This window comes from Tyto alba, unplaced genomic scaffold (assembly GCF_018691265.1).
Source record: "Tyto alba isolate M040663 unplaced genomic scaffold, T.alba_DEE_v4.0 Super-Scaffold_6, whole genome shotgun sequence".
NCBI classification, from domain to species: domain Eukaryota; kingdom Metazoa; phylum Chordata; class Aves; order Strigiformes; family Tytonidae; genus Tyto; species Tyto alba.
In genome coordinates, this window is record NW_024881327.1 from 11,499,271 (window position 1) to 11,516,675 (window position 17,405).

The 17,405-nt window shown below is 38.6% G+C and overlaps 1 protein-coding gene across 3 annotated transcripts in view; it reads left to right on the plus strand.

Moving 5' to 3' along the window:
- CCSER1 (coiled-coil serine rich protein 1) overlaps positions 1-17,405 on the plus strand; it is a 452,482-nt gene that overhangs the window by 164,923 nt on the left and 270,154 nt on the right. For all 3 annotated transcript variants that reach the window (XM_042808390.1, XM_042808391.1, XM_042808392.1), the window contains one exon: positions 13,533-13,650. In XM_042808390.1, the coding sequence (XP_042664324.1) occupies positions 13,533-13,650 (118 nt within the window). The remainder of the gene's footprint in view (positions 1-13,532; positions 13,651-17,405) is intronic.

Consider the following 17,405-nt stretch of genomic DNA (forward strand, 5'->3'; position numbering starts at 1 on the left):
AAAAGTAGTGTATCTTCATTTTTAGGTTCCTCTAGAAATCTGGTCCGTTTGCACTCTGCTAACTTTCAAAAGGATCTGTTGTACTTGACTGGTTCCTCCCTTGGATGCCTCTGGCATGACATCTGAAGTAAAGATTGAAGATTTCCCAAGGGAAGATGGAACATGGGGCTGTGAATGTGTTCTCACTATTTAAATAGTCATTAGACCAGATTTTGCTGGATTCACAGATGCACAACCAGTCTTCCATATTCATGAACACTCTTCATCTGCTTTGACAAATGGTGCAATTTGAGAATTGAGCTTTCATCTTTTTGCTTCTATTTAACAAGTTCACCTTGGGTTCAGAAGTCCTAAGGCTGAAGAATCCAAAGAAAGCTCCAGGTGAATTTGGCCATTTACTTTTTATCTGCAGCTGGAGAGTAACCCTATGAAAATCAGTAACGTGTGTTTTACTCCTATTTCCTGTGCATCTTCTGCACTTTTAGAACATAATGACTTTTTCTCTGGAACAGGTTTTTGAGTTATCTTCCTGACAGCACCTACAGAATTTCCTTGTATCCTCTCTGGATTCATAAAATTTATAGCCTAGATTATCACCTGGTGGAGCGCAAGAGAAAGAGCCTGTAGTTCTTTGCTATTGAGGGAGATGAGGCACAAAAAGGTTCAGTGCAGGTTGTAAATCATGCTTTAAATAAAACATCATCCTTCCCCTCCAGAAAACATTTACAATATTTCATCAAGTAAAAACAACAGTATTAATAACTGTGTCATTGCTCAGCATTTTCAATTCTCTTACTGATACTACCAGTGTACAGTATTGCATTGTTTAAAAGGTGCAGTAAATCTACCTTACCACTAAATGGCACTCTGTCCTTTTTAGAGCCAAAACCAGAGGAAAGGTGCTTAAATCAAGGTAGAGGGATAATATGCAACTGTATATTTTCTTATTATCTAGTCTCTAAATCGTTGGTTGCCAATAAAAGAAAAGTGACTTAGTTGTTCATTCTTTGCTTTGCAGTTGTTATGAGTGGTGGAATCTGAACAGACCTTGATGAATTTGTAATGGTTTGGCTTTAGGTGTTGCATTGGTTCGTAGGTTTGTATCACTGTGTTCTGTGAAGAGCTTCATGTGTAACATGAGACAAGAAGAGAAGCAACTGAATTTCTTTGCAAGTTAGGTTTTCATTTGATTCATGTTAGGAATTTGAATTACTCCTCACCGGTAAGTTTTCTGATGTTTAACGAGCTTAGAGCATGTCTAATGCAGGCCTGGATGGAGGCGACTGACCTCTGGCTATTCTGCTTCCAGTACCAGTCTATCTGCATGACGCTTCGTTGTTCTGTGGTAGCCTGCTCTGAAGTTTTTCAGACATATTTACATATGGGTGCCAAGCACATGGTCAGTTACACATGGGTATGACCTATGCAAAGGAAAATATTTTTGGAAGAAAGTAGAACCATGTAGTTTTGTACCTCATTTTCTGATACATGTTTCTTCTTTCACTCTGAGCTCTGTGGGGCTGCAGTATCAGTGTCAGATTTGAAAATTATAGGAAGAAGAAAATTATTTAGATAACTTGTGTAGGGAAAACAGCCTCCAAAATACCTCTATACATGCTAATGTTATTTTGCTTGCCCTGACCACTCGTATAATTAAAACCACTGGTTTACAGGTCAGGATATCTGAAGTATCTATGTTGCATCCTTGTACTGTGACCTTGAGCAACCAGCTGTTGTGATTTTCACAGTTAGGTAGGGGCCTTAATTCACCAACTCCGGTCTCCTGAATAGCAGAGTGATTATACATTGCATAGTTATGCTTGTAATGAACCTTAAAATATATACTTGCCTAACACACATCCTTCTGAAAGATGTTAGTCTTAAACATGTCTAGAGACAGCCACCAATTTTATGTTTGTTGTTTTTTTTTTTTCTCAATAGTTTAATTGCTCTTAAAGCTACAGTTTGACTTCTGTTACACCTTTCTCTGCTTGTTTAGGGAGGTCTGGGATTTTCTCATATACAGGGTCACATACAGCATAATGAATGCACTCTTCAGTCATCTTTCTGAGAAGGTGAGTTGGTAACCCAGTTGGACCTGCTTCAGTATCTTTGGAGTCACCCATTCCGTATTTGTACAGGCAAGGCTTGAGTTTCCGGTTTGCTGTGAACTGAAACTCCACTTCAGAGGTATAGTGATAGTCTGCGGTCTTTGTTTCTACGGGTGTAGTCCTGCATTGGACTCCATTTAAACACTGTTTGTTAGAATTGTCCAATTTAATGGCTCTTCAAGACTGCTAAGCTTGCCTGACCTGCCTGTCATTTTGACCCTGATCCTTTTGCCAAGCATAATCTATTCCTATTTCAATTTATTTGTCTTTAAAGGAAAATACATTGCCCTCAAAACTTGGTTAGATTTCAAGCCTTAGTGATTTTTTTTTTTGAATATTTGAGACTTTCAGAGGAAGTGTGAAAAGGTGTCAGTATAATGATCAATTGTTTTATTGCTTTTCAGACAGATGCGTATATTTTACTTGGCATATGCTTTATCTGCAGCGTAGATGTTTGGCTAGCAGTCTGTACTTCTGAAAATCAATTGGAAAAATTATGCTGTTATTTTGACCATTAATTTGAAGAACTCGGCAGATCACTTACGAATTTGGCATAGCAGTGACCTCTAGTCTTCAAAGTTTTACATTAGGACTATAATGCTGAACTTTTGGAAGAACCACAGCATCACGTTCCTGTGCCACATGTCAGATTAGATGACCAGAATAGTTTCATTTGGCCTTGAAATCTAGTAAATTATATGTGGCAAACACAAAGCATAGTAAATCTGCAAGCTATGTAAATGGGCAGAATTTTAAAAGTGCAGGCTCAACAAATGGACAGACGGTCATATCCTGTTTACCAGTTTTCTTTGTGGCACAGGAGACTTTGTACCATTCTCTTTCCATAGCTGCCACTGACCTTTCTTGTCACCTAGATAAATGGTGAACACCGTTTCCCTGGTAGTGTATGAAAAACAGTGTGAGCAGCCTAGGAAATACTTACTCTGGTTGTCTCCTGGAGTTCATCTTTTGCTTGCTGTCACAACATTCCAGTGAAGAGCCTGCCCTTTGCGATCCTGCAAACGTACAAGTTCTCTTCCTTCACACACAGGTTTAGTTAGTGCCTAGCCATAGATGCCCGCAGGAGGTGGTGTATTCTGTCTCATCCCAGGATTTAACCTACTGTTCCTTAAAGCCTCTCCACTTCCCCTCTTGGTTCAGAGGTATATCAGTAGGTGATCATAATGCTGCTGGCCTGTCCCTTTGCTGCTGGTGTAGTGAGTGGTAAGACTGTGGGTGATACTTTACCCGCTTTCCGCATTTCTCCACTGCTCTGTGCTTACACTGGAGCAGCCAGCTGGAATAGTAGCTGGCTGTTTGCTTATGCATGCTCCTACAAAAGATTGTTAAGTGACTGCAGAGACATTTGAGTTGAATTTGCATTCCTTTAGGATCTTGTCAGAGCGTTGTGGCCATCGACAGGTTGGCCCAGGAAAGGTATGTAAACACTTTTGACAGAGTCTGAAGAATAAAGTGGAATTGACTTTCCCCAGTATATGTTTATTTTTATTTTCAGAAGAGATTGATTTTATTTTCCAGGTGTTGTTGTTACATTTACTAAATAGTACCAGAAAACTGATTTGATACAATTGTGACAATTTTAGTCCTAAGAAAAACAAAACCTCAATACCAGTTAAACACATAATGATCTTGAAGCTTCTCAAGGGAGATGTGCAAATATTGGAGTTAACTAAGCAAGGTTCCGGAGTTGGGGCAGTTTTAATCACTAAACAAAAACAATGACAGCAAAATTCCCTCAAGAGTTTGTTGTTTGTTTGTTGGTTTGGGGTTTTTTGTTTGTTTGTTTGTTTTTTAGAAGGAAACCACTCATCTTAGAAAGGGCAAAGATGTAAAATATATTGTTTGCATTTTATAATAAATATGGGAGATGTGTTCTGGGAGAAAAGAGAGGGAGAGTGTTTTTGTTATGTGCCCTCTAATCGTTTCAATGTCCGGTGTAAATTTCTAATACAAGGTTTATGAGGGACTTCTGCGAAGGGAGGAATGAGTCAGGAATAGCTGTGACAAATGTGCTGCTGTAGGGACTTCTCACTGGGTTGGGTTGCTTGTCAGTGAGGTTGACAAAGGCTGTCATTCTGCGACTGGGAAGATGTACAACTCTACTGACAGCTGTACCTCGTGCTCCTGCTAGCAGATGCCAATATGGTTATAACAGAAAGCCAAATAGCCTTGTACTATTGCAAAACAAAAATTCCTCATATTATTTTTGCTGGTGAGCTTTTGTTGTTAGAAACTGCAAAGAGAGCTGACACTGTGATTTTATTTAATAATTTCTCTTGGGAAGCTATGATTTTGGAGGTTTATCTGTATATTAATTGTGTAAATTTCTTGTGACTACAGCCATTTAGTACAAACAACAATAAATTAATCTTGCTTGTTTGTCAGTCTTTATTTTAGCTAGGCCAGAAATAATAGTCGAAGCCAAGAGACTGTGCTCCTGAAAATGCTTGCTATTGAGTTTTGACAGTTTTACTTGTGGTAAATGACAGCCGAGAATATTGTTGTTAGAGTAGTCATTCCTTCAGGGGCTTGTATTGTGCCTACAGAAATGCCCTGCAGGTCTTTTTATATTCCTCCTTTTAAGATGCCGGTGTCACAGTCACTCTTGTTTCTCTCCTTTTCTTGAAAGTACCACATAGCTTAAAACCCACATGTGATCAAAACCAGAACTAAAACTATTCTTCTTCTCTTGGTTCAAAAGGGAACGTGGAAGCAGCCAGCTCTTGCGACTGGTGAAATCCCTGTTGGGATTTCCTCCATGTCCTTTAGGAGGAGACACAAGGGTTTCCCAGTTTCTGGTACCTTATGACTATTACCAGGGGGTGGCTTTATGCTTCCATCTGACATTGACACTTTCAGTAATACCATTTGCATTCTTACTGGAAAAGCAGAGGTTTTGGCTGTTCTGTTTTCTTCCATCACCCTGGACTGTATTGTTTTTCTTTCTTATTTCCCTGCAAGAGCTCCTGCAGGCGGCCTCACACTTTGTGGTTCAGTCAGTAAGTCAGGAGGACCAAGGGATCTGAGAGCTCAGGCTTGTGTGGAGGCCAGGAAGGTCAGATAAGCTGCCGGCAGAGGAGGTCGGGGTAAGCCTTCTTTGTCCCATGAACCTACCTGCAGCTTTTTGCTATGAGAAATTGATTTAACCACTTATCTTCAAAGCCTCCTTGTGTATAAACTGATGCACTTATTTGGACCACATGGTGACTATTACCACGCATCCTAAACTAAATGACTAAGCCTCCACTTTTTATTCTAATGGATATTCATCCTTTTCAATTATGAGACTTCCTGCACTTTGGCAGAATTAGACATGATTTTGGGGGCTCAGATCATTAGTCTTTCATCCCAACCTTTCCCTCACTTATGCATGTGGGTTTTATTCATGTCCACATCACAAAACAAGTCACAGACTATGGTGCTAAAATGACAAGTCTGTGACATCACCCTGACCAGTCGTGTTGCCAAAAATTAATGAAAGTTAGTTATTACTTCAGAAGTCCTAAACCAATGCTTTTTTGATACTGAGAAGCAATACCTACCTATTGGATATAGAATATGCTTTTATTTTTAAAGGTTGTTTTTTTCAATTCCAGTGTAGGCTGCTTGGAACAATATTTGATTTAAGTAGTTCACTGTGAATAAGAAAGTATTTGAGAAGCAGCCTCAAGCATAAATAGATATACTTAGAATGTTTTAGGTGTACAGTAGTTACAGCTGAAAAACTAACCTACTTGCTGTTCTGTGAATGCAATTATGGTTTCTCCTGGTGTGGGTACAGTGATCCATCACTGCAGGAACTGCAACAAGGAGTGATTATTCATGGAGGGGTTAGCAGGGTGGCCGGAGATATGGAACAGGTTTTATACAGCAACAAACACAGATTCTGCAGCCCGTAACAGAGATGACTGGCAAAGCATCCAAAAGAAGTTTGTAAAATTCTGAGTGGAAAGTGAAGGGGGAATTGTGCATTGTCTTTTCCAGCATTATAACTGGGAGAACCAAATGAAACTAGTTGGTGGCAAGTTTAAAGTGGGCTAAGAGCTATATTTTTTCATATGACCTATAGTTCAGCTTTGGAACTCTACGGGACATTGTAGATACTATAAGTTTGCTTAAGAATGGAAGTAACTGAACATAAAGTCCCTGCGGGATTAGTAAATACAGACACAACCGCTCTGTTTAAGCAAGTCTGCAAGTCACTGTAAGCTGGGGGAGGCTGCCTGAGAAGGCTCTAAACAGGAGTTAAGGTGCTACCCTGTGCTTCTCCAGGGAGACCAAAATACAGTTGGTTGGTCAATAGAGTGTACTTAACGGGAAACGTGCAAGAAGTGGGCCACCAGTGTTGTTGTTATCTAGGTGATAGCAATTGGTGTTTCCGTCATTAACCATGTCTGTAGGGTCCTTAGGTGGTCAGGGCATACCCTTCCGTTCAGCGTCAGCACTAACAACAGCATTCCATTAAGCATTAACGTTAAAAGAAGCAGCATTTGCTGCTTCTTACAGTTTAATTTCTTACACATAGAGTACAAGTCAGTAGGCCCAAATTTCACATGTGTCTATTACCATATTATCACAGTGGCTTGTGGCAACAAACAAACTTAGGATGCAAAAGCAAGGGTGCAGGCAATCACTACAGAGCTGCTGGGTGTGTTAGAAGAATTCCCTGGCTCCTGCTTAGTGCCATGTTATGTACCCTTTGCCACTGGCTGCCAGCGTGGGTAGCACAAAGCAGATATGTGTGTGCAGCCTTCATGAATACTACAAAAGAGCCAGGAAACATAAGAACCTGATAGAAAGCAATTCATTTGCCCATAATGGGTCTGTAATTGTTGCTATTACAAAATTTCTGATTGTGACTATGCTGTGTTTAAGAATTGGGCCTGTGGTTTTATTGCAGAATTATTACAGCAAACCCTTTGGGGACTGTGAGTGTATAGTCTCATTCTCTTGTTCATCTGGCCAATATTGTGAAATGTGGCTGTTTCTAAGGGACAAGGGGCCCTAGAATAACTGTTGAACTGCTAATAAAATAGAGATCCATTTAGTTTCCTTTTTCCCCCCGAAGACCATTTTCAAAGCTAGAATCAAGCAGCAGGAAAATCAGGTGCTTTTTTTAAAAATTATTTTTTAATATTAGGCTTTTTTTAAGTAGATGGGAAAAAATGGCTTTCACGCAAAGTACTTTGACCTTTTGTATTGCTTTAAAGAAACTGAAAGTCTCCTTGGGCTTTAGGGTTTCATAACAAAGTATTAAAAGAGTTTGTTTTGTTTCTGGGGCTGAGAAGAGGGGTGTGGAACTGAAATAATACACTTGGTTTTGCTAGAAGTGTTTTATGCAGGTGATGTTTGGGGTTGATGAAGAGACAAGTCTGAGGAGAGGTTCTTTTCCGAGCCTGCTGAATGAACCAGGAATATCAGAAGACATGTCTATGTGGTGAGGAAGGGATTAGCACGGTGATTAACCACAATTCTTACTGGAGATACCAGAATTAGTAGATCAGATTTCAAGCTTCTCTCTTATAAACTATTTATAGTGTCAGTATCCTTCCTGGAAAATAACTTGAGTTAAATGTTTTAAATGTTCCTTTTTCTTTTCTCAGATTTTCACTTGTCCTCAAAACTAGATTAACCTACTAAAGCAATTTACAGTAGATCATCTATTCCTTTTCTTTTTGGTTGGCTTTTGTGGTGTGTTGTTTTGCACTTTTTTTTTTTTTTTTTTTTTTAGCAAAGCTCTCTCTCATGTAACAGTTCTTTGTCCCGTGTTTCCCATATCTGAAGAACCTGCGTATGGGTTGCCTATCTTGCAGGTCTTCCTTGTCCTTTGTTCAGAACACCTCAGAGGGTGGCACATTTCCTGAGCCTCGTTATGACAGAGCCACGTTTAGGAAACTGTGTGCCAAAGTGTAAATGTCTGCACTGAGAATTGGTGCTCTGGAGTAATTAAAACTTATCTTCTTACCTTCAGTAGTGAAAGGAATGTGTGATTGGATACATGGGATCCAGACATTGCTCCCCCATGCTTCAGTCTCCTGTCTCCTACAGTGGCAGTTGATGGATATTTCAGGGGAAAGTATTTAGCACCTTCCATGCTCCTGGTTGGTTGCCTGGTTTTTTACCAAAGCAGAAGTTTTTTTGGTATAAACCAGCAGTTGTTTCCAGATTTGATCTGTCTCTTGAATTATGAGAGATGTTTATTTTAAACTCTACAGGCATGATTGTAAATACTTTGAATTGTCGTAAGTGCCCAGCTTTTTAAAATCCAGAAATACTTCACTGTTTCTTACCTCCCTGTGTCATGAACCCCTTACGCTTCATTGAACATTGCATATGAACATTTCCCTTCTGTTTTCTCTAAGCAGGTAGTACTTGCTGCTAATTTCATCTAACCATCACTTGCATCTTGTGTCAAGGGAGACTTTTTTTTTTGATAGTGAGTGGTGATAACCAGATTTTCTCTTTCCTCTATTAAAAAAAAAAAGGGAGGGGGAGGGGAAGAAACATATACAATTAACAGTGTTTGAAATAGACACTGTAAATGACACCCCTAGAGCTTAAAAATCTTTTTATTCTCCAGAGAGATACATTCTATTCAGTAGCTGTTGAAGGCTTCCTACTGTCCTACTATTTAGGGAATTAAAAATTTTTCACTGGTTGGTTCAAAGTAAAAGAAAACTGTTTAATTAGTCATTCTCATTGTTCTTGAAAGAAACAGCAAAGGAAAAAAAAAAAAAGTTAATGTTTTTCTTCTGCAGATGTAGAGATCTGTTTTGATAGTGAATGATGTTCTGGGACTGCTTCAACCAACGAGGGTAAATCCAAGACAGCACTCCTAGTGATAAATAGCTGGGGTACTTCTAAAGCACTTGGCCATGGAAGAAAACAAACTGTATGCATCATTAAAGTATAAATTGAAGAATCTGGGGAGAAATTATGCAACTTCAGAAGCAGTACAGATCTTTTATAATAGTATCATTTGGAGCTAGACTGTTTGTTTTCTTTTTCTGTAGAGTTGTCCTTTATATGACTTGCAGTTGGTATGTAGGGTCTTTTATTTCACTAAGAAAAATAAGTTTCTTTAATAATAATACATAAGAAACCTGTTCCTCCAATTGTATTATTTCACAATTATTAGGTGGTTTACATAATGGTTGAATTGTGAAGAAAGGAGATGCAATGGTACTGAAAAATACCATCTCACTTGCATGCAAATTACTTATTTTTTCAGAACATATTCAATGTATAACACATTCTGAGATACTAAATATTAGTCTCTTAAAGAAGTTGCTACAGGTAGTATAAAATTAGCTGATTGTTTTCCTTGATGTTGATGTCTTGTACAGTTTTTTCCACACTTCCAGAGATATGCAACAGCAAGTGTGATAATGAACATCTACCTACAACACGTATTTAATGTTTGTGTGCCATTCTAAAAATGTAGCAGATAGATGGGATAATTTTCTTATTGGTTTCTTTACTGGAGCAGCGAATATTGTGCACCGTGACATCAGTCAGGCTTTCAGCACTGTCTCCCATAAGATCCTCATAGACAAGCCGTTGGTGTATGGACTGGATGAGCAGAGGGCGGGGTGGATTGAAAACTGGTTGAATGGCTGGGCCCAGAGGGTGGTGAGCAGGGAATTAACTTTTATACTCAGGTCAGGAATAATGTCAGGCTGGGGCAGCTGTTTACATTGATGGCTTTTCCAAACACCAACTCAGATGATTGAAAGTTCTGCTTTTCTCTATTTTCCTTACCAATTCATGTGGTAAGGCCAGATTTGTAAAGTTCTTGCTGGCTGTTAAAGTGCAAATTGGACATGTAAGAGGATTTATGGTTAAAAGGGGTAATCCCTTAGTGTAGCTGTTGGCTGTTCTGAGGTTTGTAATATTTTAAGGATCTAAGAGATTTGGATTCATGAAGAGTATCATATGTGGACATCACTAATGGGATTTTTTTGGGGGTAATGTAAGCCACTTGTAGATAAAAAAAATGAAGATGTAGAAAAGAAGCTACACTTAAGAAAAGTTTGAAGTGCAAAATTAAAACAGTCTCCTTAAGTAAAACAGTGCCCATCCCTATCAATGTTAAAGTTGAGTCCACATTCAAGCAAATTCTCATTATTTTAATGCAAGTTATGAACAGATAATAAGAGAATACACTATAGTAGGTGAAAATTACTTGCTGATGTGCTGTCCCTATTTCATGACATTTTAGTTAATTATACTGTCTCATAATGGCTTATGACTGTGTGAACAGAGACTTGAGATAAAAAGGAGAAATTGTAGTGGTTTTCAAAAGCCAGACCAAAGAGTATTGCTGTCTAGAATGGGAGGATAATAAATTCCATGAGCTCAGATCACTGGATGACCACTGGGTTTGTCTTCAGCTCTAAATTAGGGGGATTATACAACTCCTATATAGCATTAATTATTAAACAAAAGCAATTTCACAGTTTTATTCATTTGTGAAATTTCTGTAAAGGGTAGGATAGTAGCAGTGTCTTTTTTATTAGTTGTGATTTCCTATTTTATCTTTCTTTGTAATTGCTCTGATGGACAGTGGGTGATCTAGGGAAAGTCATACTCTCTGATGCTTCCATAGCCACCAGACCTCTTACAAATTCTAAAGTAATAACTAGATATTAAAATGATACCACAGGTCTTTTAAAGAAAAATACATTTTTGCTTTATCCTTTACTCTCCCTTTTTTATTAGCATTTCAGGATAAAATACAGGTACTGAATTTCAAAATCACCCTTTGACAAACCTAACTTTTTACAGTTCTTTGACTGTAAGTCAAGAGTCAAATAGATATAAATGTTCTTATTTGCACATATTCAGTCACTGGATGTAATGAAAAGATACTATTTTGTACATTACTCGGTGCCTATCAAATAGCACCTTGCTAATAGATGGTCTGCTGGTTGCATGTAACATAGTAGGATAAAAATCACCTAAACCTCTTTTTTTCTTATGTAGTCTCTCTAGTTCAATGTATTTTGCAATAATTCTTTTCTTAATTTGTTATGTATGAAGTACTATATGTACTTTCATACCTGTAGGCAGTATAGCAAGTTCTCTTTGGGTATAATCATGTTCTGGAGATGGGTGTCTATGATAGTAACAAAGTTTTGAGTAGCTCTGGTTCAAAAAAAAAATGAAGGTAATGTTTCAGTTTAGGTCATCTTTATGTGTCTTAGTCACTTAGCCAAATGTGCACATTAATATTTAAAAATACAAGCATAAGCAATGCTGGAGAACATCAAATGCATTAAACATAATCACATGTACTCCACAAAAGGATTATTTCCTTCCTGACAGAATCTGCTCGTGCTCTGTCCATTTTTGGTGCTTGCTGAATGGTTCATAATTGCTCTGAAAAAAAGAACACCTTTGCAATTTTCCAGCCTTTGTAGAAATACCCAACCCTGTTCTGAACTGTTCCTTAAAATCCGCTCTCTAACTGCCTTAAAACACTAGTTACTGCTCCAGGGTGTTCATCGGGCATGCAGTGTACCTTGTTGATGCGCACTGAATTCATGCTGAATGTGATTTGAGTGCTCAGGGTAAAACACCACAGTTAGTTCTTCTTGACCCAGTTAAGGCAATATGGATGAAGTTCTACTCTATTTTTGCTTCTCTTGTAAGAGGAGCATAGGCTGTGCAAAAGGAACATCTTCTGTGGGCATTAAGGAGGCACATAATTGTGGAGGATGGAAGGTAGGAAAGTCTTCAGAAACAAGTTTTCCACCTATAAATATTTGCTATAGTTCAATGTTTCCAGCTGTCACAATCTTTCATAAAAGTGTGTACCTGTAAAATGGGTTCTTTCTGGTTTTGAATTGCTGAGAATTTGTTTCAGTCATCCTGATTGGCTGTGTATGTGCATATGTATACTCTATAAATTAATTCGGTATGTTATACATATAAAATAATGCGTGACTTTCTGCTTAAAAGGTAGGTCACCAAGTTTATTCTTGTTTATATATGATATATAATAGTACCAAAAATGTATAGTATAAGAAGCTGCCATGCTTTGTTCAATACAGCAAACTCTTAATTCCAACTTTTATTTGGCTCATGAAGGTACCTTGGCTGTAAAGGAAATCTCTACCTTCAGAATCAGTAGGAGTGGTGACTGCTAAGTGCTAAATTACTGGTGACACTTGCAATTTAGAATATGCATGTCTTATAACAAATATAGCTGTCTGTTCGGAGGTCAGGAACTTTTGTATATTCATTTATTAGTGCTAATTGAGCCAGAAGCTCAGCTGAAATGCATGATCATTCTTCTAGCTCTAAATATCAACTAAGGCATTGTCATGGTTTGAGCCTGGTCAGCAGCTAAATGCCACGCAGCCGCTCACCCACCCTCCTGCCACTTGGGAATGGGGAGGGGATTGGAGGGGCAAAGGGAGACTCGCGGGTTGAGATAAAAACAGTTTAATAACAGTAACAGAACAATACACTGACAGCAATATCAGCGGGTAATGTACAATACAGCTGCTCACCACCCGCCTGCTCCCAGCCAGCGATCCCGAGCACAAAGGCCCCACAGCCACACTCCCAGAAGTGGCAGCCTCTCCCAGCCCTCTCCTGCCTTTATATGGTGAGCACAAGGTCACATGACATGGACTATTGACCAATCGGGGCCCAGCCCTCCAGCTGTGCTCCCCCCGCCCCCGCACACAGGTGAGGGCACTGGGACCTGGGGAGCCCCTGGGGTCTCAGGGGGCTGCAGCTCCTCCCGCTGCCAGACCAACGGGAGCTCTAGGCCAGCCCCAACCAGGACAGGCATATTATCCAGCACAGTAATACATAGATAATTTGTATCAACAAAAAGCATGAATCAGTATATCAGATATCACTCCTAGACTATTTGGATTTGGCCTTTTTCATTAGAGAGATGTAATGGTTGAAGACAAAAAAACCCCACTAATCAGATTTTCTCAAATCTATTTTCTTATGAAGTCTGAAATTTCTGAAGGTAGGAGGTTTGTCTGAAAACTGTCCATAATTTCCACGCTCATTTTCAGTTTGTGATGAAAAAAGGAAAAAGTACATCGTATTCTGATGTCATTTATGGAAGTATGAGTCCCTTTAGGACTCAGACACACCACTGAGCTAGAGCAGACTGACATCAGATCTTGTGCTAGGTAAAATGGGATAAATGATGGTTGGATATCAGTCTATGGACAAAAAGAAGTGCCAAGCAAGCACTTGAGGAAATGTGAAACACAATGAAGTTTTCATGCAGGTGACCGCAGTGAACACTGATTAATCATATGGATTTTTGTTTATCACAGTATGACTTGATTGTATTTTTTTTTCCTTTAAACATTTAAAATACAGAGTTCACTCTTTAACACTGAGATTTTTTTTTTGTCTTTGCAGTTTGCCGAGAAGACTCATACCAGTCAATAGTCTCATGTGCTGCTGTAGTACTTACCCCTGTGGAGCCGACCATGGATACAAGGAAAAAAGAACAGACAATGCCTGATGTGTCTAAACAGTGAGTTATTCAAATAATATGATCATTTACAAGTGCAATTTAAATACGAGGCCAGATTCATTCTTATGGATATGCATATACACCTCCTTTCTGTTTCATCAGTGGTTGCACAGGCATTTCCAAAAGCAGAAATTGGCCTGAGGCTCGGCTGCTTCTTCTATTCATTAGCCTGCCTTTTTTGCCTTTTTTCCAAGGCCTTTGGTAATGAGGTATATAGAGGGAATGGGCGTTTATACTCTGAGAAATCAACTTTTTAACAAGCTTAATGAGGTGATTCTTTTTGTTTAAATAGTCCTTTCATTCTTGCACAGTTTTTCTAGTCAGTAGTTGATTTTTAGAAAGAACATAGTTCTTAAGTGCTGTGTTCATCTGAGATATTTCAGTATTTTTCAGTGACTATTTTACTGCTGTGATATTAGATATTATGGAATTTTCAAAAGTGTGGTAGTGATTTTCCAAGGAAATTCTATTTCATTGAGTAGATTGTAATTTGATATTTTTCTTTAGATGAGAATCATAACTACAGCATGCACAGTAACGTTTGTCTTAAAATATCAAGCAGGATAGTTGTTTCTTAACAGTTGAGGCCTTGGAGAATGTAAAGAATTTTTTTTTTCAGGAAAGAAAAGAAAACATAATGGTAATTCCTTCTCACAACACAAGCTTGGAGTCTGTGCATTTTAAAATGTGGAAGGTAATTAAAAACATGACCTAGTAAGAAATTAAAACATCCCTCCAACCCCCCCAAAAAACCCCAAACCACCACTGGTGGATTGGATTAGATAGGATGGGATCTTGGTAGAGATCTGTGGTTTAAGTCTGTATCTGACTGTGGCATCTTTCTCAATCTGGTGATAAACCTATTTCACCTAGTCTACCTGTACTTAAAATTTAACACAGTATATTGCCCATCATCTAGGTATTATTACAATGACTTAACATTTGAAATACTGTTAGTATCTAATTGTTTTAGTGTTTCAGTTATATTGCTCTCTGAATGCTAAGGGATTGGAAAGGCAATGTGCTGCAAAAATACAGTGCTGAAATTCAGAATAATTTTTGTGGTTAGTTCAAACAGCATTAGTACATTTTTGCCTTCTTTCCACTAAAAGGCAAGCCTGCACTGTTGTTTGATTGACTTTTTCATCTACTATCAGCAGTTTCAGCATTTCATGATCTATACAAATTCAGAGGAAGGAAACTCCTGTATCTGTTTACCATGTGCCTAAAAGCTGAACCATGACACCTTCTAGATTGGTTTTTTCCTTCACCTTATTGGTATTAGCAAGTATATTAATCTTCTTTCTTGTGTGCTTGGTTTTTAAATATTTTTCTTTACAACCTCAGTAGTGATATCTTCTAAGCACATAGAATTAAATCATGCTTGTCTATGTACTCAGAGGTTTTGGAAATATGCTCTAACCTCTGCTACTCTTTCAATTTTCATGTCTAAAAATATGACTTGTGGTTCTGGAATTCTTTCAAAAAGAAACAAGCTTGTACTTAAACAAATTAATATATTTTTAACTTCTTCACATGAGGCAACATCATTGTATTGGTATCTCTAAATCAACATTTCTTTCTGATGATAGGACAAGGGGTAACGGCTTTATACTGAAAGAGGGTAGATTTAGATTAGATATAAGGAAGAAATTCATTACTGTGAGAGTGGTGAGACACTGGCACAGGTTGCCCAGAGCAGCTGTGGCTGCCCCCTCCCTGGAAGGGTTCAAGGCCAGGTTGGACGGGGCTGGGAGCACCCTGGGCTGGGGCAAGGGGGCCCTGCCTGTGGCAGGGGGGTTGGAATTAGATGGTCTTTAAGGTCCCTTCCAACCCAAACCGTTCTGTGATTCTGTGATTTTATATAGGAAATGAAACAGAAACATCTTGCTGGAAAACTTTTGCAAGTTGTTAGAATGGGAATTCAGTAAATACTGTAGACACGTTCAAAGTAATTGTAGGGAGGTGAAAGCATACAGCTTCAAAAAAAATCTCAAGCTCTGTGAAACATCAGCATAACTTTCACTTCTCTCATTTTACCCTGTGCTTTCTACATGTAGGTCATTTTCCCCATATCCAGTTTTAATGGAAGTAAACCAGATCCCAATTCCTGCGTCTAAATAACCCAGTGTTATCTGTCTCCAGTGTAAACATCAAGCAAGAGGAAGCCCTTGGCACATGTTGAATTCCATTGACTGCAGTGCAGAGTCCATGTATGGGCTGATCTGCACAGATCAATTTTAATTATTGGTATTTGTAATTACCTCTATAGGAAATAACATTGACACTTTGATTTTTATGCTTATCTTTCTGTACCTGAATGGTTTTGACTTGTATGTCCCAAAATTGTGCATATCACAGAGGGCTGAGCAGTGGCCTGCCATTGAGGTCTTATAAATAGAAGTTGCTGCCTCCAGGCAGTTGCTCCACTCCTTGAACAGAGTATGTTTAGAATAACTAATGCTTTCTAAAACTACATTAGGAGGCAATTTCTAATCCAAAACAAATAAAATGCATATTAATGATAATAACGTGTTAAACAATCACAAATAACTAAAAATAATTATATTGCATACCACAGTGGAATCATATCCAAGACCTTCAGGACACAAGAAGCTGTGAAGCCTGGGTGGGGGGAAAAAAATCCTTTAATATGAATTGTATAATATTTGACTAATTATGTTATTTTGTCTTAGAAAGAAACTGTTTAGTGGCTTTAAATAATGCACTGTATTTGCTTAATGTAATTTTATTGTAAGCAGCAAAGAATCATGCCAGAAATGGTAGCAGCAGAGCTTAATGATTCTTTGAAGTGTCAGTGATTAGATGTTATCAGGAGTGGAGGAATAAAAGGCCAATTTTTTTCCCTTGTATTTTTTCTTGGAAGCTCAAAGCATTAATCAGGAAACAATTCCTTAGTGTTATCTAGCTAACTGCTAAATCTTGTGTGCTTGTGCATTGGGCAAAATCCCTGCCTTGGTCATTCAGCAGGAATGCACTTGGCTGAGTAATGTGATAGCCACAAAATAAGCAGAGGAGGCTCTGGCCAAGCAAACATCGAATCTTGAGCAGCCTGAGAGTGACATCCCCATCATAAGAAACATGAAGGAACCTGTTTGATGAAGCTATTGCAGGAGGAAGATTAAGTCCTTGCTATGTGATTTGGCCATTAATCTGTCTTGCCTTGAAGGCTTGGTAGAGTACAGTAGGGGTTCGCTTCTCTTCTGTAAATATGCATTTTGAAATGGAGAAATTTCTCTGTTTTTCACAGGAGAACAATGCACAGGGCTTCTTGTTTTCTGCACTTGGCAATGCATGCTTTCAGTGCTTAGCTGGCAAGAGCACCCTTTTTAGCTTCTGTCCATCCACTCCACAACAGACTGTGATGAAAAGAAGTATATAGTCCGAATGTCAGTGTGAGGTCAGGACGAGAAATGTGAGCTCTACCATACTTTGTCCTCTGGGCCCTCCACTTTGTCTAGGGTGTTGCATTAACTTTGTTATATTTTGTAGAAATACAAGACTTAAAAACCTCATGCTGTCTGAATAGTTCAAGCTCTTTGTGTTGCTGTAGTAATAAATCAGTGAGTTGGTCTTAAAGGTGCCCAAATGCTAAAACAATTTGAAGAGTGTATTCTGTTTTCATAGTCCTGATTTTAGTTTTTCCTATCTGAATTCAAATATAAATAAATCAGCTGCTGGAACAGAGCAGTGACATGAGGAATTCTCCCTTCTATTTCAAGTTCTTACAAGAG